The sequence below is a fragment of the Aulonocara sp. 'chitande type north' Nkhata Bay genome, linkage group LG7, assembly GCF_057382095.1.
Source record: "Aulonocara sp. 'chitande type north' Nkhata Bay isolate Kocher_YH1m ecotype deep benthic linkage group LG7, A_spYH_male_GT1.1, whole genome shotgun sequence".
NCBI classification, from domain to species: domain Eukaryota; kingdom Metazoa; phylum Chordata; class Actinopteri; order Cichliformes; family Cichlidae; genus Aulonocara; species Aulonocara sp. 'chitande type north' Nkhata Bay.
Genome location: NC_141350.1, coordinates 6,040,456 through 6,065,656, shown reverse-complemented (window position 1 = coordinate 6,065,656; position 25,201 = coordinate 6,040,456). Strand labels below are relative to the sequence as shown.

General features: G+C 39.4%; 1 protein-coding gene across 5 annotated transcripts in view; it reads left to right on the top strand.

Moving 5' to 3' along the window:
• The window catches only part of brsk2a (BR serine/threonine kinase 2a), a 224,598-nt gene that overhangs the window by 157,765 nt on the left and 41,632 nt on the right, over positions 1 to 25,201 (top strand). For all 5 annotated transcript variants that reach the window (XM_086298188.1, XM_086298191.1, XM_086298190.1 and 2 more), the window contains 2 exons: positions 10,331 to 10,416; positions 15,012 to 15,152. In XM_086298188.1, the coding sequence (XP_086154314.1) occupies positions 10,331 to 10,416; positions 15,012 to 15,152 (227 nt within the window). The remainder of the gene's footprint in view (positions 1 to 10,330; positions 10,417 to 15,011; positions 15,153 to 25,201) is intronic.

The following is a 25,201-nucleotide window of genomic DNA, read 5'->3' as shown; positions in this document are numbered from 1 at the left end:
CTCTATCAACAGGGCAGTGACCCGAAGCTCCAAACTGTGCAAGAAATATAAGAGAAGAAGTGGTCAGCTGGCTTTTTAATGAAGCAGTCACCAGATCTCAACCTGGCTGAGCTGTTGTGAGAACAGCTTGATTCTAAAGTTCTTATCAAAAATATGAGAAAAGTGCCCCGTTTCTTTTTTTTTTTTTTTTTTTTTTTTTCCTTTTCTTTTTTTTTTTTGGTCTCCCAGTTTCCTCACAGCATCCTGTAGGGACCTAAAGAAGAGTATTTTTTCCCCATATTCGGCCTTGTTCTTTGCCCGCTATCAGTCACGATGAAGGACACTCCAATTGCTTTCTAATCATCCAAATCAGTTTTTTCACAGTCTGTACTGAGTGGCAAAGAGGCTCTGATGAAATGGAGAATAGATTTTGCCTCCAGTGCCCGAAGACTGGTTTTGAAGTTGAAAGAAAGTTTTAGCCTTACTTGTGCGACTGTATAACTCATGGGTCAATATCACTGACTGAAGACACCAGACACTGAGGTTTACACACTTCTGACTGGTACTTGGAATATTAAGCATCCGGCACGTAAAACTGTGCGGCTCTTGACTGCTGCTTTGCTGCTGCTCACTGTGGCGACAAAGCTCATCAAACACATGCAGTGTTGTTTGAGTGATTTTACCTTTCATATGCCTTATCCTGATAAAACAGAGATGGAGTGCAGACTCGAAATAATGAAATGCAGGATAGCAGAACAGAAGATACAGCAGGATCCCCCATTGAGCTCGACAGGAGACAGACAGACGTCTGAATCGATGGCATTTGTTTCCCCTCTTCAAAGGCAACAGCTGCTGTGTTGTCAGATAGATGAGAAAGCTTTATTTGCGTTTTTATTTGTTGTTGCTTTAGTTTTTTTTTCTTTTTCTTTTTTCTTTTACTTTGTGAGCAAAGGGCATATTCTTTCCCCCTTAAGTAGGGAGATGATTTCATTGAAGAGATCAGCTGAGTTCCCCTCCATAGTTCAGATAGCTTTTCATGGCTATTTATTTATGCTTTTCTCCCTGTCGAGCGTGAATTTGTCTTCCTTTTCAACCACTGAATGTTGGTAGAATCCTTTATCCACCTGTTTAAGTAGGTACATCGTGTTCCTTTTAGAGGAAAATACTCCAACCTCTATCTTTACTTTCATATTTTACGTCCAATGTGCTGCATAGAATTCTCAACGTGTTCCCTATATAAATATGCTTTTGGCCCATAGCCCAGTGGCCTGTGATTGGGCTTACTGCAAGATATCAACCTCCAGCACGATGCAGTTGTCTTCATTATTGTGAATAAATTCACTACTATTTGTACAGCATGGTGGAAATTTAGAAAAGAGCAAACATTAGCACAATTCCCATTTAGTGTTGTTTATATAATTCAGCGTGTGTGTGTGTGTGTGTGTGTGTGTGTGTGCGTGCGTGTGCGTGCGTGCGCGTGCCAGTTTTGTTTTTTGACCACTGAAGTGAGGACATCAATTGGTAAAGTATCTTCCAGGCTAATTTGCATATATTTACTCGCTTTTATTCACGTTTAGCTGTTGCAAATAAACACGTACATTTGCTCCAAATATGTTAATGACTGGTCAGTGTGTCGAACATCAAAAGCAGAACAGTTTTAACTTCATCAGCTCCTGCATCTACATTTCTGAGGGGGATTGTTAGCTAATGACCCCGTTGTGCGAACACTCTCTCAAGGACGTTCTTTCCTCCATCCTTTTCTCAGTCACATACTATACATGACTACAAGGCATAAGTGCAGGCGTGTACTGTAAATTAGTTTGGACACTATATTATTGCATATGCCATTTATATAATGAAGTGGTAATAATGCGCAGTACTAACAGAGAACTTGCGCCCGTTGTGTTTCTTTAAATATGTCTAATACTCACTGTATCGCCTAATTAACAAGTGTGAATGCTAAAACAACTCCCTCATTACAATGTGAGATTCATTCTGAACTTATTTCCAAAGTTTTGAGCTAATTTAAGTTGTTTCAGCTGACCACTCTTACTTATTGACTTCTCTGTCTGTCTGCAGTTTGTGTCAGTAAATAAGTCACGTATTCATATGTGAAGTTAATTAGTTGGTAAGTAAATCACATCAGCTCATCACCTATGTCTGCCTGAATTACCGCACCAAATTATCCCTGTCAATTTTTCATTACCTACTTTCTGTAAGTTGTTGTTTTTGCACATCACTTTACAAACCAGTGCAAACCAGAATGACCACTAGCTTACTAGTGGCAAAACTAAACATTAACGTTTGTGTGTGCAGCTTTTTCTTCTAAAAAGAATTACAAGAATTTAATGTAAATAAGGCATTTAATGCAAATTTGTCAGAATAGTTAGATAATCCACTTTCCTGAACAGCAGCAGCAACTATTTTATTAGCCTCAAATATAGACAACAGTAAGTTATTAGCTTTACCCTAGTGTAAGTGATACTGTACAGGCGACCTTCAGATCTCATCATTACATTCTGTTCTGAGCTCTACCCTCAGTGTCTATGAAAGCCACTTCATTAATCCACATTTCACATCTCTCCACAATCCAAGGTCACCGTACCAGTCCCGTCTTGTGAAATTAGTGAGTGACATAAACGAATGAATTGACAATAACCAAAAAAAAACCAAAACAAAAAAACTTTGCTGCCAAAGCGATCCACTGCCTGCCTGTCACTGTTAAATTGCTCGTTCTGCATGTGGCTTTCGCAGAAAAAACATGCATAGTCATTCACATAAGCAATCACACGTCGTCTCTGCGACTCTTTAGCATGTGTCCTTCAAGCGCATCCATAAGCTCATGCAGTGGATTTGAAGAGGTTTTCATGATTAGACCCAGTGTCCGCAGGGTCTAAAGCACCTCTGCTATTAGACATTATTAGGACCAAGGTTATCCAGGGACATGTCTGTTAGGGTGAAATGATATGGCCTGCCACTGGTCTAAGTGCCAGCCTGATGAATCTGTCAACAGCACAGGAACACATCACAGACATGATTAGAGAGATAGAATGAGAGAAACTGAGAATAAATGAGGGCCAGCAGAAGAAGATGAAGAGGAGGAGTGATACCAGAATTGGTCTTGGGTGGGAAGGGGTAATGAGCACAATTTCAAAGGTTGGAAGATGGATAAAGGATAAGGACTAGCCAGCTAGCAGAGACTATGTCCAGATCGATTTACATGTCTCTGGCATTGATCAAACTCCCCCGTGTAGGGAATTTACCTCCGCTTCACAAAGGATGACTGATAAAGTGATTATCAGAGAAAAACCTGCTGCACTGACTGACTGCGTATGTATCAGTGTATTTTACATTTGTGTATTTGTGTGGTCCACAAGGACGGAGAAGTGATAAACAGAAAAAGATGAAAGTAGAGAGAGATTACTTTTTTCAGTTCAAAAACATTTCACTGAAATGGGATCATACAAATAAATGATTTTATTTTGTGTTTGTTTTGCTCCCAGTGCGACCAGCTCAGCTGTGAGAGATAACGCAGCTACCTAATGCGCACACGCCTCACCTCAACAAACACTGTTAAATCCACTGCCCCGAGCCTGTCTTTGTAAATTTCCAAACCAATTTTGGATAAGCAGGTTCCCCCAGAAGCACACATTAATATCATCTCAAAGTTAGTGATTATTCCCTGCACAAGAAGTAGATTTGGGACACATTACAGACTGATGCCCTCTGCGATGTTGTAGCTTGTAGATAGTTTGTGTTTGTCCTTGAAACAGATGTCCTTATATGCTGGTTACCAAGACTGACATGCAGCAGTCTTCAGCGAATCAACTCCTTCCAACTAACATGCATGTGCAAGAACACAGACACACACACACACACATGCTTGCATGCACACCAGCTTGGCTACCTCCTGTCCCTTATTCTGCCCTACTGGCTCACTGACCGACATATGGATGGATGGAGGTGGCTCTTGGCTTGCCATGATCAGTGGAGTGTATGTGTACAGTGTGTGTGCAGCATAGAGTAATGTATCCACATGTCACAAGTATGAATGCTGACAAGCTGACTGGTTTTGTCTGTGAGCCAGTAGCCAAGCTGTGTTGTCTCCTCCCCTTCTGCTCCCTAACAGTTAGACCAGGTCTCCTTCTCTACAGCCGTTACCCCATCCAGATCTTACGCCTATTTTCCCCATATGTTAACTGTTCATTCTATCATTACCCTAAAATAGTAACTATATATATAAATGTCATAATGTAGAGTGAAACATGATATCTACTTGTATAATGTTGAAGACTGGTAGATTAAGAGTAAAAACTGCTTTGTTTAAAAAAAGTAATCTTTGAATTATAAAGCTGAGCTGTATGAAAATACATATTCGGGGGGAAAAAGACGTTATGCTGTAAAGATAACGATCTCTGGCACAAAGCTGTTAGAAAACAATATAATAGATTAATGTTAAACCATGACTCATGCCATCATAATCCTATATTTTACACATCTTTCAAAACGCTGAGAAATATGGAAACATAAAAAAAAAATCATTGTTGTCAGTTAATGTCGATATTTGGTTTGTTTTGCAAAGTAAAGCTATTAAAGTGGAGAGGTCTCTCGCGTCTTTTGATGCTTGTAACTCGTTACGTTGCTGCCTTGTGTTATCATTCACACTCTGCTTGGTGCATGGCAATGTTAAACAGGTTGTCCTTTCCCCATGTTGTGTTAATTAACAATAAAAGACCCAGGAGATGGGGTGGTGACGTGCAGGGAAGATGGCTCAAGCTGGCACCACTGCTCCTCCCCCCATTTCATAACACTTTTCTTTTGCTGTTCTCCGTTGGAGAGAATTACATGGCTTTTCCTTTATCCCTTCCACATCCACACACCCTCCCCTGTCTCTCCTTTGTTTTGTTTTTTTAATCCACCCAGCAGCTTTTGCACGCACTACGGCCTCACTGTTAGCATAGCCACCCTTTTTTTTTTTTATCTGACACACATGGCTGCCCTGCTGACTTTGATCCTTAGATCTCAGTATCAAGGGGCCATTCACTCACTTGCCTGGGGAGGTGACAGAAATGTCTGTGTTTTCCTTCTGTGGGGTGAGAGAGGCCGGCTGGAAAAATGGTGTGAGGTGCAATAAGTGGAGAGTGAGAGATGACAGAGCCTGTGATCCAGTATTTCACCCTTTGAGATTTTGGGCTGGCTTCTGTGTTTGGTCATTCTGTCACATGCGACATGAATCTAATTTCTTTGCGTCTTTGTTGTTGTCTGCATGCCTGTAATCCCCTGGCCTCTATCACTGGCCATGGTGATAAAACTATTGATGTTGCCACTCATTTGTTTGCTCATCCATTCGGTCATTTAGATCCAGGGCTGTAATTTAACAAATCAATAGCAAGCTGATGGAACTATGCTAAACTGGCTGCCATCCTCTGAATTTGGAGTGACACCACTTACTCCTTTTGTCTTATTTTTCCAAGTAGCTACAGCCTTCTCAGCCTTTCTCCCTCACATATGCGTATTATTCTATTGCAGCATCTACATTTTGCTTGCAAATTGTAGTAAAGGTAATAAATCATATAAGCTGTACTTTTTAGACCGAACAGCATCAAGACCATTAGGACCATGAGCCTTTTTCTTTCAGCATACAGCTTGCTTTTTTATTACAGCTTAACTGTAGTTGCAGTTGTCTTAGTTAACATCTTTAAAAAAAAAAAAATCACTGTTGCTGTTCCTTCCTATTGATTCATCTATTGTGGCAGGATGTGACACTGATGGGAAAGCCTGTGGGTCGAAGTGTGCCAATCAGCTCTTTCACTAACAAGCTCCTGTTCTGATGTCTTCTGCTAATGATGTCCACTTCACAACAATAACCACACTGCTTTACATTCGACCCCTTTTTTCTGGTGAGGCGTCTTTTTTCCTGCCTTGCAGACCCGTTTTGTTATCGAGAAATTGACCAGAAATTGCTGTAATTTGAACTGCCAAACAAAAAAAGAACACAAGACAAGATAAAAAGAGTGTCTTCATCTAACCTCTGTTTAGGTGCATGTGTGCATCTTGGTGAACAATGTCCAAGTGCCTGCTAATAAAGGCCTAATGAAGTCCCATGGAGAAATGGCAACTGGAGAGAATTGTCCACACTCACAGATGTGAAATTTAATGAGAGACTGTGGCATGCACAGGAGCCGGGCCAAGATGGGGAATAGCCACCTGGTATTGTTTATTACTAGCATGAAGTTACAGAGTGTGTGTATTTGAGTGAGTGGGCAGTTAGTGGCTGTGTGGATAAATGCAGAAACCGTTGGTGTTCCTCCTTTGTATGTGTTTCATGCATTAGGTATGCATGAATCCACTGCATGAACAGAACACATACTGTGTGACCCCTTTTCCAGAAGAAAGCAAATGAGGAATAACCGTATTTTTCCAGTCACCTTTTGATAACTGTAGGATACTTAAAGAAAAAAGGCATTACTAGAAAGAGCAAAGGTTGCTTCACAGATTTATAATAGTATGTTAATCAACACCAAATCTTGCAATAAGCAGACTGTTGTTCAGTTAAGTCTTCACATTAAGCCTCATTTCTCTTTTTTTCAATTAACTAAAAGGAGGTGTTAAAAGAAGCTTAGGATGTCGGCCCTGTAGGATTTCGACAGCTCATCTCGAGTCCTGGTTAGCATTAGTCTCCTTGCAGGGAGCCTACTGCCAGCTAGCGAGCTAGCCACCATGGGCTCATTCTTAACAACGCACCTTAGCCTCAGGTGAGAAAGTGGCATAGTGTCGTGCTGCTGATAGCACTCATTAGTGTCTGGATTAACCCTGATTAGCCTAGCTTTTTCTCATGCCAGTGGTAATTATCCCTTTATACCCTTTTCAGACTCAGACATGTGCCTAGTTTTTCTAATATATTTTATATAGCTTTTTATTCTCTTGTGGGTTTTTTTTTTTTGTTTTTTTTTGTTAGGCCCAGCTTGAATAATAAAACGCTGCACCGCATTTTCTTTGGAGAGACTGAATGTATTTAAGCAGTTTTTTTTAATTGTGTTTTTGCCAGATACAAAGTTATTTGCCTGAAAAATATGAATTGTGTGTAAAGGTATACCACAATCACAGACTGAGCAGAGACCACCAACAAAACCTGTTTTGAAATTAAAGCATTGTGAGTATAAGATAAGATAAGATAAGATAGAACTTTATTAATCCCTCGGGTGGGTTCCTCTGGGAAATTCGACTTCCAAAAAGCACAGCAACGACCGAAGTTACAGTTACAGAATTGTTATATATATATATATATATATATACACACACACACACACACACACACACACACACACACACACACACACACACACACACACATATATATAAATACAGAGACAAATATAAATAAAATATACAAAGGGGATAAATAGAATAAATAGGAATAAAAAATAAAAATACAAGTGAATTGCACATTTCAAGTATTGAGTCTATTGCACTGTTGACTATTTACAAAAAGTATTGCACAAGGTATTGTACAGTGAGGTGAAGAGGCACTACAGCTTAGTTGTTCCCCCCTCCTTTGTCCTCCTGTTTCCCCTCCCTCTCCCCTCCAGAGAGGAGTTAAACAGTCTGATGGCGTGTGGGACAAAGGAGTTTTTAAGTCTGTTAGTTCTTGTCTTGGGGAGAAGCAACCTGTCACTGAACAGACTCTTCTGATTGTTTATGGCCGTGTGCAGAGGATGCCCAGCATTGTTCATAATGTCCATCAGTTTCTTTAATGTCCTTTTCTCTGCCACTGTCACCAGAGTGTCCAGCTTCATGCCGACCACAGAGCTAGCCTTCCTGATCAGTTTCTCCAGCCTGCATCAGTCCTTCTTTGCTGTGCTGCTCCCCCAGCACACCACAGCATAGAAAAGTACTCCAGCAACCACCGACTGGTAAAACATCCTCAGGAGCTTCCTGCAGATGTTAAAAGACCTCAGCCTCCTGAGGAAGTACAGTCGGCTTTGGGCTTTTTTATACAGGTGCTCTGTGTTGCATGACCAGTCCAGTTTATTGTCTACCCACAGCCCAAGGTACTTGTACTTGTTGACCACCTCCACCTCCTCCCCCTCTATCTGAACCGGCAGTGGACCTTCTCTGGACCTCCCGAAGTCCACAACCAGTTCCTTAGTCTTTGAGGTGTTGAGTTGCAGGTGGTTTGTGTGACTCCATGCGACAAAGTTCCTCACCAGACTTCTGTACTCCTCTTCCTGATCATCCCAGATACACCCCATGATGGCTGTGTCGTCTGCAAACTTCTGAATATGGCATAATTCAGAGTTGTAGCAGAAGTCAGAGGTGTACAGGGTGAAGAGAAGAGGGGACAGCACAGTTCCCTGTGGTGCTCCTGTGCTGCTGACCACTGTGTCAGACATGATGTCCTTCAGCCTGACGTACTGTGGTCTGTCGGTGAGGTAGTCGGAGATCCAAGCCACCAGGCAGGGGTCCACCTCCATCCTGTTCAGTTTTTCCTGAAGCATACAGGGCCGGATGGTATTAAAGGCACTGGAAAAGTCAAGAAACAGTATCCTGACCGTGCCTTTTCCCCCATCCAGTATATAAGTCAATAAGACTTGGAGATCTGTGCATATTACTTATTGAACAAAGAGCTTTGGAGAATTTAATGAGAACATAGTTAGCTGGCAGATCACAGTTTTGACTTCATTCCACACGAGTGTTCATAAAGCCAAGCCACGCTGAGTATGACATTAAAGCAATGTGAAGGCTGTCACAGTCAAATGACATAGTGAAATTGATTTTGATGAGATTGAGAGAGGAGCCTTTAACTCGCGCTGTTCTTTCATCTTCATCCTTGTCAGTCAAAGTTAGATGCTGAAGGTGGAAGGGAAGATGGGCAAGAACTGTGGAAGGGTGAGCTGATGGCCGAGAGGAGACCAGGAGGACAGGGTGCTGAAGAGCAGTGGTGGATTCTCTCGAAGCGGGTTGCATGCTGATTTTCAGTGGCAGCTGTACATGCTGACAAAGACCTCTGGAGATGGTGATACAAATCCAGAGTGATCAGCTGGATTTTGGTGAAATTTTGCTTTGTACAGTGTACATGTCACCTAGTAGCTCTGTACACAAAATTAAACAAAAAGGACTTTAGTTGTCTCAGCTGTCTGTTTCTTCTGGACACAGTAGTGTTTATATTTACAGTACAGTCAATAACTCGAGTGTAAAGAAGCCTCTTGTGGGCAATGTTCATGTACCGGAGTGCACATTTTGACCCATATTGACCTATGCTTTGTGTTGTTGACTGTGGGTAAGAGCCAGTCCGTGGACAGTGTTCAAATGTGGAATTCCTCACATTTCTTATCGAAACAAACAGACTTGTGTTCACGTCAGGAAAACCAATGGATTATGAAATGTTACAGTGTTTTCAAGGCTTGTTTTGGAAGAGAATGTGTAAGATAAGGCATATGCAACCTGTTTTCCATCTGTTTTTGAAGCAAACATGAGATAGCAGTTATTACTGGCTGGGAAGCTAACCAGCTCAGAGTCTGATCAAAGCTTATCTTTGTCCGTTCTCTCACTAGAAAGTAACAGTCAGGTCCTTTCCTTAGTTTACTTATTCCAAAAAGTTGTGTGTGTAAAATAGAAAAGAATGTAATGATTTACAAATCGCATAAACCCATTTTTATTCACAATATAAAAAACATATCAGATGTTTCAAGAACCAGCAGAAAGAACCAATACTGAAAATCACTTTTGGATGCTTGTGATCTTTGGGCACTCAGATGACACTGCATTAAAAGCAGATGTGATTCTGTCATGGAAATCACTAAATTGGCTCTGGAACACTTTGAGACAAAGCTTAAAACAGACTGAAGCAAACTGGAAAGAAGTTCTGTGTCAACAAGCAATATTTCAAAACTATTTTTGGAAAAAAATTGACTCTGACAATTCGGTTGCCTATGGAATTGTCGGCTGAGACATCTGGAAAAGCACCATTAGTGCTCACATGCTGAAAAGACTATGCCAAAAGATGTATTTGCATCTATTACAGCAGCTTGACTTCATAGTAGAAGACTCCAGGTGCTGAACTGTTTTGCCTGCAGTTGGTTTGTACGACTGTTACAGACTGGTGGAAACCCTTTCAGCAGTGCCTCATCAGGGGATGTTTTTAGGGTTATTGAGTGCTTTGCACCTAAAACAAAGTACTACACTACTTTGGTACTAAGGTTTAAAAAAGAGAAAGAAGGGAATATTTATTTTTTAATAGGCCCGATTATATTCTTCGTGTGGAGTCTTTTTAGGAATGTAGCAACATTGATGACGCAGTAATCAAAACTCTTTTTACTGATTTCTTCTTCCTTCTTTTTCTTTCTTACAGGTGGAGCGAGAAATAGCTATTCTGAAGCTCATAGAACACCCACATGTTTTAAAGCTACACGATGTCTACGAAAATAAAAAATACTTGTAAGTATCACCAGCTGATTTTGGTCCACATTTGATGTGTGTGAAATATACAAAATCATAATTGTAATGCAAACACAATAAAAGAAGAAGGAAATTTGTGTAGCAACTTTTGTGACTATGAGATATTCTTACAGTCAGCTGCTGTTTTGGACACCAGAACAGTTGTTAAAATGCCACAAATCATTGTGGTGGTCTGCAGAGCAGTTGTGATTGGTGTATTCTGATTGCAGGCCAACAACTACAGCCTTAGAGGGATAGATGCTCCATTAGTATTGGCATGAAGCATTTAATTTAGTTGTGCACGCTAGGGGACTGCTAATAGGGCGAGGAAGCCTTCGTAATGTAAACACCATGACGTGCTTATCAGAGGCAACACCATGGCATTAAGAAACATTAGCCACGAAGAGCCTGCTGCAGCAGCTGCACATACACACACAAACACTGCACGCACACTCATGCAGACACTCATACATTTATCAGCTTGCTTTAGCAGTGGTGAGTGACAGCCCCATCAGTTGTTCATAGTAGACCTCTTGATCTATAGTGGACTGTTTGCCAAATAAATTCAATTAGTTTTCATTTTTAGCTTACAAAGCAAATAGGATTGGACATGCAGTGCTGTACATGTCATCTTTTAAGATGATAGGAACTGCAAAATATTATGATTCATCCTATAATTGGATTATTAAAATCACATTTTGTGCACATTGCTTCATGACTTCTGACAGACGGTCACTAGTAGCGTCACAAAAGACATTTTGCACCACAAGTGACTTGAATACACTCTGAGCTTTGCACAAGTGATGTAATTTTTCTCTTAATGTTTCTGATTCTTAGTGCGATATCTCCACCTGAAAGCCAGTAATTGATAGACATACAGCATGTTTGCAGCTTGCAGACCCAGAGCTTGAAATACTTATTATTCTGCTGGCACAAGCTGTTTAAACTGGTGTTGCGGGTGTGTACAAGAGGTGATGGAGAATTTAAAGGAGCCTGAGAGGAATTTTGGTAAAAGAAACAAACTATATCAGAGAAATTCTTCAAGTAGCCTCAACTAGGAAATGCAAAATTTCTTACAAATCAGATAGTGTATGATTTTTTTTTAAAAATTTTTTTTAGCCTAAGATGTATTGATCTTATTAAGTTTGTTGTTGTGAATCCTTAAGCAATCAATCAAGGAGTGCAAGATCTACTGTTGTTGTAAGAAATTTACATACACTTATCATGGGCATGAATGTCATGGTAATATCATTTTCAGTGATTTCTTTGAGCTGTTGTGGAATAATTGCACAGCATAGATTTTTAATGACTTTAAAAAACAAGAATTTGATCCACAAGTTAGAAAATATTTATTCCCTCCACACGGGGACAAAATTATAAATACAGGTCAAATATTTGCATACACCCCCACTAAGGTTTGGTTAAAAGGCCCTTAGCAAATCACACCTTAATCAGATGTTTTTGGTAGTCATCAACAAGCTTGTAGCATAATTCTGGCTGGATATTTGACCACTCTTGTAGATAGAATTGGTAGAGTTCATTTAAAGTGCTTGGTTTCCTGGCACAGACCTGCCTTTTAAGAACAGTTCATAAATTTTCAATGAAGTTGAAGTCTGGGCTTTGAGAAAGCTATTCCAGAAGCTTAACGCTAGCTTGCTTTATTCATTCCAAAACCAGTTTTGATGTATCTTTGAGTTTCCACCATCTAGCTCTCAAACTCTAATTTATTTATAAGGTAAAAACCAAAAAACCCAACTTATATTGACCAAAGTGCTGTACCACATATTTGATAGAAGTAAATAGGCAAAGAGAACAGAAATAAGTAAACGTATGCTAGCAGGTGCTAAACATATACAGTCATGGCTGAAAAAAAGCATAGGCGACACAATGAGTAAATCAGACAAACTCAAATTCCTAATAAGTTTAGGTTTAGTTTTAAAATACTCAGTGGAAGGAGCAGACTTCACTGTGAGGGAAATGCTGTTCTACATTGCTAACACTCCTATGATTTAAAATCCAGAGTAGCAGACAGTCAGAAGCATGTGATCAGCTGACTGGAGAAAACAAGAAGTCAAGTAGCTGTGTAAGAGGTTGGACATGTAAAAAGGAGGCAGGTCAAGAAGAGCTTTACAGACAACTTTACAGAGCAAGATCAGAGGATCTTGAAATCACTTCTAAACTTCACTGGCAATAAGTGGAGAATAGCTTAAACAGATTAATATGATTTCTTTTTGAGGTGCCTTTGAGCAGCCTAGCAGCAGTATTTTGGGCTGAGCTGAATCAGAGAAGGAAAAAGCTATTTTTAACCACTGAGTTAATTTGCTTATCTTAAAGCCAGATTCAAATATCACACCAAGATTTCTGACCAAAGAAGAAGTTGTAAGAACAGGTTGGGACCTAAGACGGAACCCTGAGGTACCCCACAATAAAGTGTAGCTGTGGAAGAAGAATTGTTTCCAAAGCTGACACAGAATGGTCTATTTTTGAACCAGTGTAGTGCCAGCACAGAAGTGCAGGCATTGTAGGGAATGTTGTAAGCAATGGCATCACTGAGATTAAAGAGGACAAGGACCAGGTATTTTCTTGATATGAAGCTGAAAAAAAATCCTAATTTTTCTATCAATTTTGAGCAATCTACAAGTATCACTCATAGCAAAACAGCTCCATAACATGATGATTCCACTACCATGCTTGACAGCTGATATAGTTTGGTTAGGTTTGAAGGCCCCACCTTTACTCCTCTAAACATACTGCTTGTCATTGTGGTCAAACAGCTCGTTTTTTGTTTTGTTTGACAGTAAAATTTAGATTTAGAACTTTTATATAGTTCTAGAAATTTAGAACTTTAGAATTGGAGAAGCTTCTTGGATAAGAGCTAAAACATCTTCAAGAAACTTCAAGAAAAAGTTCAGTCGCTTTCTTTCCAAGCTCCTTAGACTAACGTGACCTAGATGACTGAGAACCTACACAGCCATATCTGACAATAAATCTTTTTTCTTGAAGACATTTTGCTTATACATGTGGGCAGCTGCTAATATTGGTCGAGCCCAGGGGTGTGGATTTTGGGACAGGGGCTTTTATCTTGGTTAGCACCCTCACAGTCTATGGCTATGTAAAACTCTGTTCACCGTGTGACACTGTTGTTTCCGGTTCTTGGCAGGCTTGAGCCTTGGGGGTTCCTCGGTTGTTTCTGAACATCCTAACCAGTTTCCTCTCATCTGAGGTTGTCAGTTTAGGGCTTCCAGACAAGTACAAGTTATTCAGTTGTGACACTTCTGAATAACTTGTACTTGCATACAATTGTTTGAACTGTTGATCTTGGAATCTACAGTTGTTTCCAAATAGCTCCAAGAGACCTTCCCAACTTGTGTAAGTCTACAGTTCTTTTGGTCTTCGCTGAAAGCTTCTGACCACAACTGTATGTCTATAAGAGTTAATAGTAGTAGTAGAATTTTCCTAAACCTTGAATACTTTAGCTTAGATATAATATTAAATCTGAAAGGGAAATCCTGATTCTTGCATCATAATAAAGCTATTTTTTCAGAGACAAATACAAATTTAAAACAGAATAATCGGAGGAATTACAGCAGTAACAAAAATGTATCTTTTTTTAGGGTAAACTCAGTGGAGCATCCTGCCTGAACGCCAGTATTTTAAGTCACAGACCAGAAAACTTACCTCACAGAGAAATTAAATTTGTAGCCATCCTTATTCTGCATGCAAAATGTATGTGTTTTTGTAATTTGTGATCACTCACTTGTGTTTGGACTGGTTGTTATTTTTGCCAAAGCTGCCGAGGCTTTTCCAACAAAGGTTTTGCCTTTGGACTGAGGGCTGTTTAATGAGCACTAGTTACAGTTTGAGACGCCATATGTTAATAAAATGAAAGAGACCCATGTGCACCCTAATATCCAGAAGGGGAGAGACAGAATATTTTACTATCAGTCTGGATTTCACTTTGTCCTAGTGAAGATGGAGTGAGTTTGAGTACAGGATATATGAGCAGTTGAGATCGGAGCAGGGCCGGGGCACTCCTTGCTTTCAATCCACAGACGCAGCTGCAGGCATGGGTCAGTGAAGATTCATCTCCTCCCTCTCCCCTTTGAGCTGCAGAGCATGGCCACACAGTCAGGATGACAGAATGCTTGGCCACACAGACTCAAAGGCCACCTGACGAAGGGCCGCATGAAATGATGAAGTGATGGCAAGGAGTGTGTGTGTGTGTGTGTGTGTGTGTGTGTGTGTGTGTGTGTGTGTGTGTGTGTGTGTGTGCTATGAAACTAAGTAGATGGACAATAGATCGCCAAAGAATTATAAAAAAGATTAATCAGCATGATATAGTTTTTCAAAGATAAAGATTTGAAAGCTTGTTAGTCTTTAATCTATGTGCTTCGAGGGAACTATCATCCTGCCATTGCGCCATTTCTCAGAAACCTTAGAGGTCCAAGGTTTTTCTTTTCTTTAGGGCTTTGTAGAGAGTGCAGGTATTTGTTCTGGCAGGTATTTTTCTTCTTTCTGGGTGCATGTATGAGAGTTTTTTCTCATGTACTCTCTTGATTTCGTTCCTATTTCTTTGTCTCCTCTCTGTTTCTCAGGTACCTCGTGCTAGAACACGTGTCTGGTGGTGAACTGTTCGACTACTTGGTGAAGAAAGGCAGGTTAACACCTAAAGAGGCCAGGAAATTTTTCAGACAAATCATGTCTGCCTTGGATTTTTGCCACAGTCATTCCATATGGTAAGTGACATCCTCATGAAAAACATCCTGTCATAGCTGCTGCTACTGTGGAGGGTGTAAAGGGTTGGATTGCACTTATGGAACAGGAGCTAATAAAGATACTGAGTGAAACAGTCCAATCTTTTTTTTCATTGATACTCAGCAGTGTTTTTGACATTTGGAAAACAAATATAGTTTTGACATAAATAAAACTCATATTCTCAAATATACATTGATAAAATAAATGCTTCAATATTTGAGATGTAAGAAAAATTATTGAATTTAAAATTGTAATAAGATTAGCTGTCCTCTGCATACATACAAATAGGACTGTAATACAAGAACTTTGTGAAAACCACAGACTAGATGTAATATTTGAGATACTTGGAGTTAAACCCATAAGAGGCACATTCATTATGTGTAATCCATAAAAAACATCAGTTACATTTAAAAAATGTGTAAAACTATCATACCCAGGAGGCGTAACAAAGTCAATTTGGTTGTCATACAACATTGAACAAATAATGAGTTCCCCAGTAATGACTTCTGGAAAGATGCAGACTTTTCCTAAAGTGAATCTATAATGTAAATTTCAATCAGTTTATTCAGATCTTTGGAGTGCTGTTTAGTTTTCATACCAATCATTCATTATGGAGATTACAGAATGGAAAAAAAGCCCTTAATATTGCTTATTTTGCAACATGTTTGTGAGTATCGCTGACATGTGGCAAAGAGAATCTCAGACACATATCTGAATCTATATGCATTCTTTTCAAACAAAATCAAAAGGAAATATGAGTTTGTTTATCGTGAAGCAGACAAGCCATGACAAATCAGTGAAAAAGATGTGGTGTTAACTTGAAAAGTTGAAAATATGATTCAGTGAGAAGCAGAAGGGACATTTTTTTCTCAGTAACATGATAAATTAGGCCTGTGCAAAGGTCTCAGATCACTTTTCAGGTGTCTCTATTTATTTCTGCAAACCTGCGAGGTTAGGCAGAGTGAAGGCAAGAGTAGAAACCCTCTTATCAGGAAGGAGGACAAACAGACATACACAAACTCTGGAATAGTAAAAACACATCCTGTGGAAGAATAAACGTCAGAACTGGATGACCGTACCTGCTGTAGTGTGTGTGCTCATTTCTCTTCTTCTTGATATGAAATGTTTTCATAGTGAACCCATCTATATTTTATATTCTGTGTCTTTTGGAAGATTATTTTTGCACGACAGTAAACCTGTTCTAAACATAATTTCCATAACATGCTCCAACGTGACACATTTTGTTTGACTTCGGGGGGTAATTTAACTGTTTACCAGCTCATAGGCTAGAGGCAATCATATAGACCTCAGAAGTCAAACATGTCAGCAGGAGACTGATTTAGGAACCTCGTTTGTTTGTATGTGTTTGTTTCTTGCTTTCTATGTGTGTGTGTATATAGGGTGTGTCGTGTGGAGATTATACGTAGTGAACATTTGTTTTCCTAAACAAGGCAGTGTGTTTGTTTCTGTGTTTCAGAGTGTATTCTTTTATTCTGTGTTTTATCAGCGTCTTCTTACATGGCAGAGCACCAGGACCATAGAGCTGAATAATATCAAATGCATTTATTTTTACCTTCTTGAGGAATAAAAACTGGAAATCTCCAGCTACTTGCCAGAAGCTGCAAAAGGAAATTGCAAGATTCAACATATAGACAAAATATAGTCCTACATTCAGCTACTTGAAATTTATAAATACTTTGTGTATTATTTCCTAAATCAAATAACAGCTGGGTCTGTTAATGTAAAACAAAAATTAACAGGATGAGTTTAATTACATAATCTAGTAACATAACACACATAACAGTAAATTCACACAAGTGAAAAATGTTAAAAATTCTTAATGACAGGTTAATTTGGTGAGACGTGGAGAATTGGAGAGGGAACCAAAATGCAGGACGTCCGAGGCAGACAGATTACACAAAAAGGGAGCTGCTTATTTAGGCTGAACTAAAAGTCCAAAAAACAGAAACGTCTACAAGGAAAAATCAAACGCTATCCATATGCTGGCAGGGAACGCACAGGGGATATAACCAGAGAGCTCCACAAAGAACGGCAGGTGAAGAACAGAGTTTATACACACAGAAGGTTGATTAGGGAGGAGACACAGGAAGGTAACAATTAGGAAATCGAGGGAAGACAGACAGGAAGTAAAACTGACATACGTCTTATACCTAAATACTAAAAACTTCAGTGCAATTATGAGACAGGGAAATACAAAGGGATTAGAGGAGACGGAGGGAGGACTAAGACAACAATCTGTACCAGAAAACCTATAAAATTAACTTGTCCCTAGAAAAACAAATTCAACACACAGTAGAATAAGAAGGAATTAAAATGGCGTTCTAAACTCCAAGTACTAGCACAGAAAACCTAAGCAAGAAGTCAGACTTGAACATGTTCAATCAAAGTTTGAAACAAAAATAAAGAAAAAGAGCACTTCACACTGAATAAAGATGAAGATAGAAAGTCTAACCAGTCAGCTAGAAAGTCAAAAAAAGAGAGAATGGAAAAGGAGAAAAAGAGAATAGCCACACCATAAACCAGAATGCAAAACTCAGAGAGCAGCCTAAAACATAATACAAAAGGACAAATGGGAAGGAAAATGGTACAAAAATACAAGGGAGCAAATCCCTCTATTCACTCTTTAAGTGAATAGAATTCAAAAGTTATGAGAACAAAACTCAAAACAAAACTGTGGCAAAAGACCATCACATTCATATTATTAAATTATTGATACACCGTGTACCTGAGGCCAATCATGAAGTACAGTAGACAAACCTGCTGCTACACAACAGAACTAAAAAATAATAGAACTGGAGTCATGTTTGTTTTAGTAAATGTGCTGATTGTTTTCACGAGTTAAAAATTCCTGCATATTTATCTACCTGCATATTTGCCAAAGTATGCATATAAAAGTTCTTTGGAACAAGAGTATTCACTCTGCTTTTGTTGTTTGTGTCAACTGAGTCAACGTGGTGAGTCAGATTTCACTTCAGCAAAATTAATGTTTGAATAAACAGTAAAGCGTAGCTAAGGTGCTGTACACAACGTAGGGCAAAGACTAGATCAGGGTCCGTGTTTACTTGCAGAAGTAACAATCAAAATGTGCTCATTATCCAGCACATTATGATTTTGTTTTCTTGCTGATCACACTGTGATAGTCATCACTGGCAAGGGCTTGAGATTTAAACTAGGAGATCATCATAAAACCCTAGCGTAGCCATGGCCAGGCCATGGCCATTGCATTTTTCATTGGCACTATAACTGTTTCCAGTTATAGCCAGTCAACTCATGATGATAATGTATGCCCATCATAACTTTTGTGCCAAGGCTATGTGGCTGAAAGTGCTACAAAGAGACACAGAGGCTTTTCTATTTCTCCGTGCACAGTAGAGTATTATACTGATGAAAGAGACGACTCTAAGCCAGTGAAAAACAGCATTCAGTACTCCTTTTAACCTGGAGCGTAGTTGTGAATGGCTCCAATGTAGATTAGTATAATGTTGCACAGTTAATTAAGAGGAAAAATTAAGGTAATTTGTCATGGAATTATACAGTGCAATTCTTATGATTAGATATTATTTGTATTTTACTACGTAGTTTATAAACGACCCTCTTCCAGTATGGCTGTTGTTATTTACTTATTTGTTTGTTTTTTTAAATGAGAGCTCTTGTGCACAAGCTGCTGCTTTCTTCAGACTAACTTTACACTTGAACTATCTTTAGATGATGCAGTCACCTTTATTTTATTGTCTGAACCATCAAATGATGCTGATGCATTTAAACTGGAACACTTGGAGGGGTGAACCCTCCCCCCACAATATAATTGTTGCACAAGCAAAAATAGAACAAAACTGTTCCACCTTAGGAAGGAATAAAAATTAGAAGTCTTTTATCATTCCATGTAAATACATTTCTGATAATGGCTGTGAGAACAGATTAGATCAATTAGGAGGAAGCATCTGGAGCTGATGTTAAGTGCATGCACAAAGATAGATTATCAGAGCTGGGCAGTTTTACCTCTCCGTCCCTGTTTTACTTTGTTGCTGTCTCACTGTCTTAGCTCCTCAAATCCCCTCACTAACACTCTCAGAAAATGCTGCCTTGTAAATCTGTCATGAGGAGGATTATTTGGGAGTGTTGCTACACCGACTCGCCCTCCTCCCAACCTCAATTAGGGCCAAACAGACAGGCAGACGCAGCCCTTCTCACCTCCCTTCCATTCTCACTAGTGAGATCCCAGCATCCCCTCAATAAAAAAGCGTTTCTGCAATCATTCCTTCCATTTTGACTTGTCTGCACAGGAGACCTACGCAGGCCATTGAAGTGCCCCTTTTTTCTCTGTGACTCACCGTGCAGAGTGGGGGTAAACACATGCTCCTCAACCTTTCTTTTCTCTCATTTTTACTTCTTCACATTTCCTCATGCTTCCGTTTTCCACCCACGTCTTATCCCCAAATAAGATCTCTTCAGCTTGATGGATGTAAGGCTTGAAATAAATGAAATAATGTAGGGGAAAATGGGGGTTTTATGACTCAGTGTTTTCTCTCCCTGATTCAGATTAGTCTCTGATTCAGAGTAGTCTTTTTTTTTTTTTAGGGAGAGAAGGGGACAAAGTGAAGCACACGGGGATAGCTGCCAAGGGAGATGAGGCAAAGATAGGTACAGCTGGGGTAAAAACCGATGTGCGAAAATAATCTTCATTGGAAGAAATGCATAATAGCTGCTGCAGCAGTGAGAGAAAAGCATAAATATAGATCTAGTGTCAAACTAGCTTCCTATTCCCCCTTTCCTTCTCATTAAGACATGCCTTGTATTTGTTATTTGAAGTCTTCTGAAGTGAGATGTGCAAACCTGTGACTCACACAGAGACGGACTGACTGGCAGACTGGTTAGAGCACAGATCAGAGCACAGCGCGCCTATGATAATATGACATTTTACTGATCTTTGTAAAAAATTTGTCTTTCACTTGCTCCTGTAGGGACATCAGAGGTCAACTAGAGAGCAGCACTTCTAGAGTTGCAGTTTGTTGCTCAAGGTCACAGTAACAGTGTAACAATGTTTCAAAGATGTCATACAATTTTTCAGAAATGTACTTCTTCATTTAACTTACGAGTCACAGTAACATGATTCTGTCAGTCTTCAACAACACATATTAATGCATTTAATTGTAGTGTCATAATTGGATGCACTTTTTTAAATTACAGTGAAGCTTTCTATGATGAACCCAGTTCCCAATGTCTCTATTCTTATATTCGCAGCTTTATCTGCATGGACACATTCAAAGCTGTCTACAGATGAGAATAAAAGACTATTTCACCCTAACCAAAGTAGTCTTTCCACCTGTGGGAACTCTAACCCTTTCACCAAGGAAGCTTCCGTTTATGTGCTCACACATATTAACGCAGTCTTTCCTTTTCCTATTCCTGATAATATGATGTGCACATTATTGCTGCCACCTACATGACAAACAAATGCTTGGTCCAGAAGTCACATTAAACCCACGCAGTAGCATAATCCCGCATATCATCCACATCCACCTTTTTCCCACACTTTGTCATTAGCCGCTGCATATCTCCCTTCCGGAGGGAGAACCAACCACATGCATGAATGGAGATGTATTTGGAGCACATATCTCAAGCCCCGCTGATAACATAGTGACATAGTGGTAGATATATGGACTGTTAATTATTGTTCCAATTCATTTGTGAAGTATAGAATAGGTCATTCTGAAAGAGCATCCATGCCCAATGCCCTTTTGCAGTAAAGCAAATGCATCTGTTCCACAATTCAGAAGACTGATTCCTTTAACAGTGTTCCACTGCTTCCACAGTTTCGTGAAGTATGTCTTGGTAGTTTTTGCAGACTCAGTGTGAAGACAAACAAAGACAAAAATGATCACATACCTCGATAAGCTCTCATCAGTGCACAAACGTGCATGGCTCATGCACAATTTTACACCATTTGAAGCCTGGCTGGCTTTTACTTATGTTAATTAATTAATTATGTTCAACAAGTAGGGTCATCAATATCTCAATTTCTTTGCTGTTTGTGGGTTTGCCGATATTTGTTGGAGAGCTGTCCATGATGATAGTCTGGCTGCCTGCTTACCTGCCTGTAGAAAGCCTGTGCCATATAGCCTATCATTACAGCTGATGGCTCCTACAAACACAGACCTTTTTTTTCTCTTTCTCTTCTTGTCTTTGTATTTGTCTGATATTTTCTTCTCCTGCAGTGCCACTTACTGTTGAAGTGTAACTTTGTGAGAGGAGAGAAATTGATGTTGAGAGGAGGTGAAATGGAAAAATGGAAATGGGATGGGTGAAATGGTTATGGAAAATCAAGCAGGAAGAAGGAAAATGAAAGTAGTGGGTTGGTTTATGGTCCTCGATTTAGGGGGAATGGGCTAGTGGTAGTGAGGGGATGATTGTTCAAAGAAAGGTAAAATAAATTAGGCTGTGAAATAGGAAAACAAAATAAGATCAAGTGCAGGAAAACAAAAACAACAGTTTAAAGACATGACATGCTGTTAGATGACCAGATAAGAGATGATGTTGAAGCCTCCCGAGCAGTCGAATTTCGTACAAGGCATGGATAAACACTTTAAAGGAATTTTACACTTGCATGGCACCATGGATTAGATGGCTGGTGTTACTCTAGGTTTTTAAATATCTATGCCACTCTTTCACTCCACTGCTTTTCTGGCAGCTTGTCTGTTTATTCTGCCTTGAAGGTCCGTTGCTCATCCTATCATCCCTAGTCAAACTCCTCTGGATTAAGAGCAAACGCTGAGTTGCACACACAGATTTGGCACAACAAGCAAACAGTTTGTTTATTGCTGTTCTGGCTGTCATTGTAATCCCACTTTTAGTAACTAGATTATATGCAACAATGCATTAATGCCCCTTTGTTGCTCAAACCCCCCATAGGACTAAATAGAACTGGAGGAGATGACACAAGGGGTGCACTGGGAGACGTTCACAGGCAGGTCTTGCTTCTTGATACTGATCCAGTTTAAATGCAAGTCTTGTGACAGGTAATTACTTAAATGTGTACGTCATCTGTGTAAAGATTTTGGCAGCTGCCCAAGTGAACTTTTTAATGTCACTCAAATAGAAGATCAAATGAGTCTTAAAGCAATGTGTGGGCTTCAAATCTGGCACTTAAATGTATGTATCATGTGGACTTTTACTTTAAAATTATGTCAACATTTCTTCAGTCCTTGTATTTCTGTCCTGATTGACAGTTTTGAAAGCATGTGAAAATGGTTCATGACAAAAAAAAATATTTTCAAACAGTATACAAATCATATGAAATGCATTGTGTTCAGCTGAGAAATGTGGACAACACTGTAATATATATGCAGTGGGGGGGGAAATAACTGTCTGATCCCCTGCAGAATTTGGAAGTTTGCTCACTTACAAAGAAATGACCACGCTCTCATTTATATTGTAGTTTAAGTTTAATGGAGAGAGAGAACGTCAACCAAAAATCCAGAAAAACACATGTAAATTGATTTAACTTAAGTGAAATAAGCATTTGATCCCCAATCGTAACACGACGTTTCTTGTTCGCCTGATTTTTACCCACTCCTCTTTACAGAAACTCTCTAAATCCTTTAGGTTTCTTGGTTGTGCATACTTAGCAGCTTAAAAGTTCAGCTCCCTCAACAGAGTTTCTGTAGGACTGAGGTCTGGAGACTGGCGAGGTCACTCCCTTAACGTGCTTCTTCTTTAGCTACTTTTTTGTTGGCTCGGCGGCAATGTTCCCTCTAATTTTTCATGTGTCTGAGCGAACATACAAACTCCCTGAGCGGTCCCTTGGACCACTGTGAGCAACATTAGACGTGTGCACTGTGGTCACACCAGCATCCAATCCACCCAGGTTACATGGTTTATTAAAATAATCAAATTACAGCATTTACATTTATGTTAGACTACTTTTAATTAACTGCTTTAGCCCACTGACCTGACCTGTGTAGTATGTTAACACTATTGGAAGTAAAAATAACTTGAACTTCAATTTTTAAAACACAACTTTCTTTTTTTTTTCCTTTTTTTAAATAAAGCTCTGACTTGTATTATGAGTCTGTGGTCTGGGAGAGAGTCCTGTAACTCTGTCTGCAAAATACAGTATATAATGACCAATGTTGGGCAATTAATTATATAGTAATTATATAATTAATTGCCCAACATTGGTCAAAAAAGTAACTGAGTTATGCAAACAACAAAGTTTTTTGCAGCTGTTTACCTAAAAATGCAGCCAAGGTGTTTTTAAACAAACATTTCAAACTATTTACAGAACAATCAGCTGTTCTGCATCAAATTTGATGCCTCACAAATTATTTGTGCCACTCCAAAAATAATTTCTGTCCACTATGAGATAAAGGAGAACAACAGCCTGATACCTGCAGGCCTGACAACAGGAGATGTATCACTCCTGTAACACCTGTAACATTCAGCACTCGCCTCATTGTTCTGACACACACAACAAAACTATTGACTACACTACACACTAACTACACAAGATTTGCGCTAAACTTTGCAAATCTCTCACATCTTAAAACACCGCCGTCTCTCCTAAAACTTCCCCTTTCCTAAACAACTAAATGCCATGTTGCCATATCATTTTTTGATTGGTCGACACGGTACTTTTTTCAACCAATAGTAAAGGGTGCGGTTTTTTTGGTTTTGTTTTTGCTCACAAGCCGAGAGTGCTTTCGAGCGTTTTCTTTATAAAATGCCGTTTTTACCGTTTCTTCCCGCAGTAAATATAAACAACAATAGTATTCAGGAAGAAAACCAAACATTGCAGATATTTTTATCATAACTCTGGTTTTACGTGGCCGATCAACACAATTTAAAAGCTGGTATAAAGTCCACACTTTTTCTGTCAATTGTTCCGTCTGTCCTGCTCACATCTCCAATGGTTGTTCACGTTGTCATTAACGTGGCTTCACTCCACATCAGCCACGCCGCTTTGCTAGCTAAAACACCGGTGTCTACACATAAGGACGCTGTCATAGCCTGTCAACGACGTTGATTGGCTGCATATATACGAATGTGAATCACATTATTGGCTGGACTATGGGATAAGGTGGCATCGTTCTAATCCCATACGGGAGCAGCCAGTCACTTACTGTCTAACACTGCGCAAGGCAAGGCAAGTTTATTTGTATAGCACAATTCAACAACAAGGTGATTCAAAGTGCTTTACAGAGACATTAGAAACAAGAACAAATAAAAAGCATGATTTAAAATTGATTAGAACAAGCAAATAAACTAACTAATTAACAAACAAACAAACAAAACAGTATATAAAATCAAAACAGATAAAATCAGAACAGTAGATAAAATCAGTAGTTAAATGTAAGTTTTGAAATTTAAGCTTAAAAGTTTGGATTTGGTGCTTTATTCAAATGCAGCTGAGAACAGGTGAGTCTTCAACCTGGATTTAAATAAACTGAGTGTTTCAGCTGATCTGAGGCTTTCTGGGAGTTTGTTCCAGATATAAGGAGCATAAAAGCTGAATGCAGCTTCTCCGTGTCTGGTTCTGACTCTGGGAACTGATAAAAGACCGGATCCAGATGACCTGAGGGATCTGGAAGGTTCATACTGGGTCAGGAGGTCATTGATGTATTTTGGTCCTAAACCATTCAGAGCTTTATAGACCAGCATCAGAACTTTAAAGTCTATCCTCTGACGGACAGGCAGCCAGTGTAAAGACCTCAGAGCTGGACTGATGTGGTCCACTTTTTTTGGTCTTAGTGAGGACTCGAGCAGCAGAGTTCTGAATGAGCTGTAGTTGTCTGACTGATTTTTTAGGTAGACCTGTAAAGATGCTGTTACAGTAATCAAGCCTACTAAAGATGAATGCATGGACTAGTTTTTCCAGGTCAGATCTTTTATCCTTGAAATATTCTTGAGGTGATAGTAAGCTGACTTTGTTATTGTCTTAATGTGTTTTTCTAAGTTTAGGTCTGCATCCATCACTACACCCAAATTTCTCGCCTGGTTTGTGGTTTTTAGA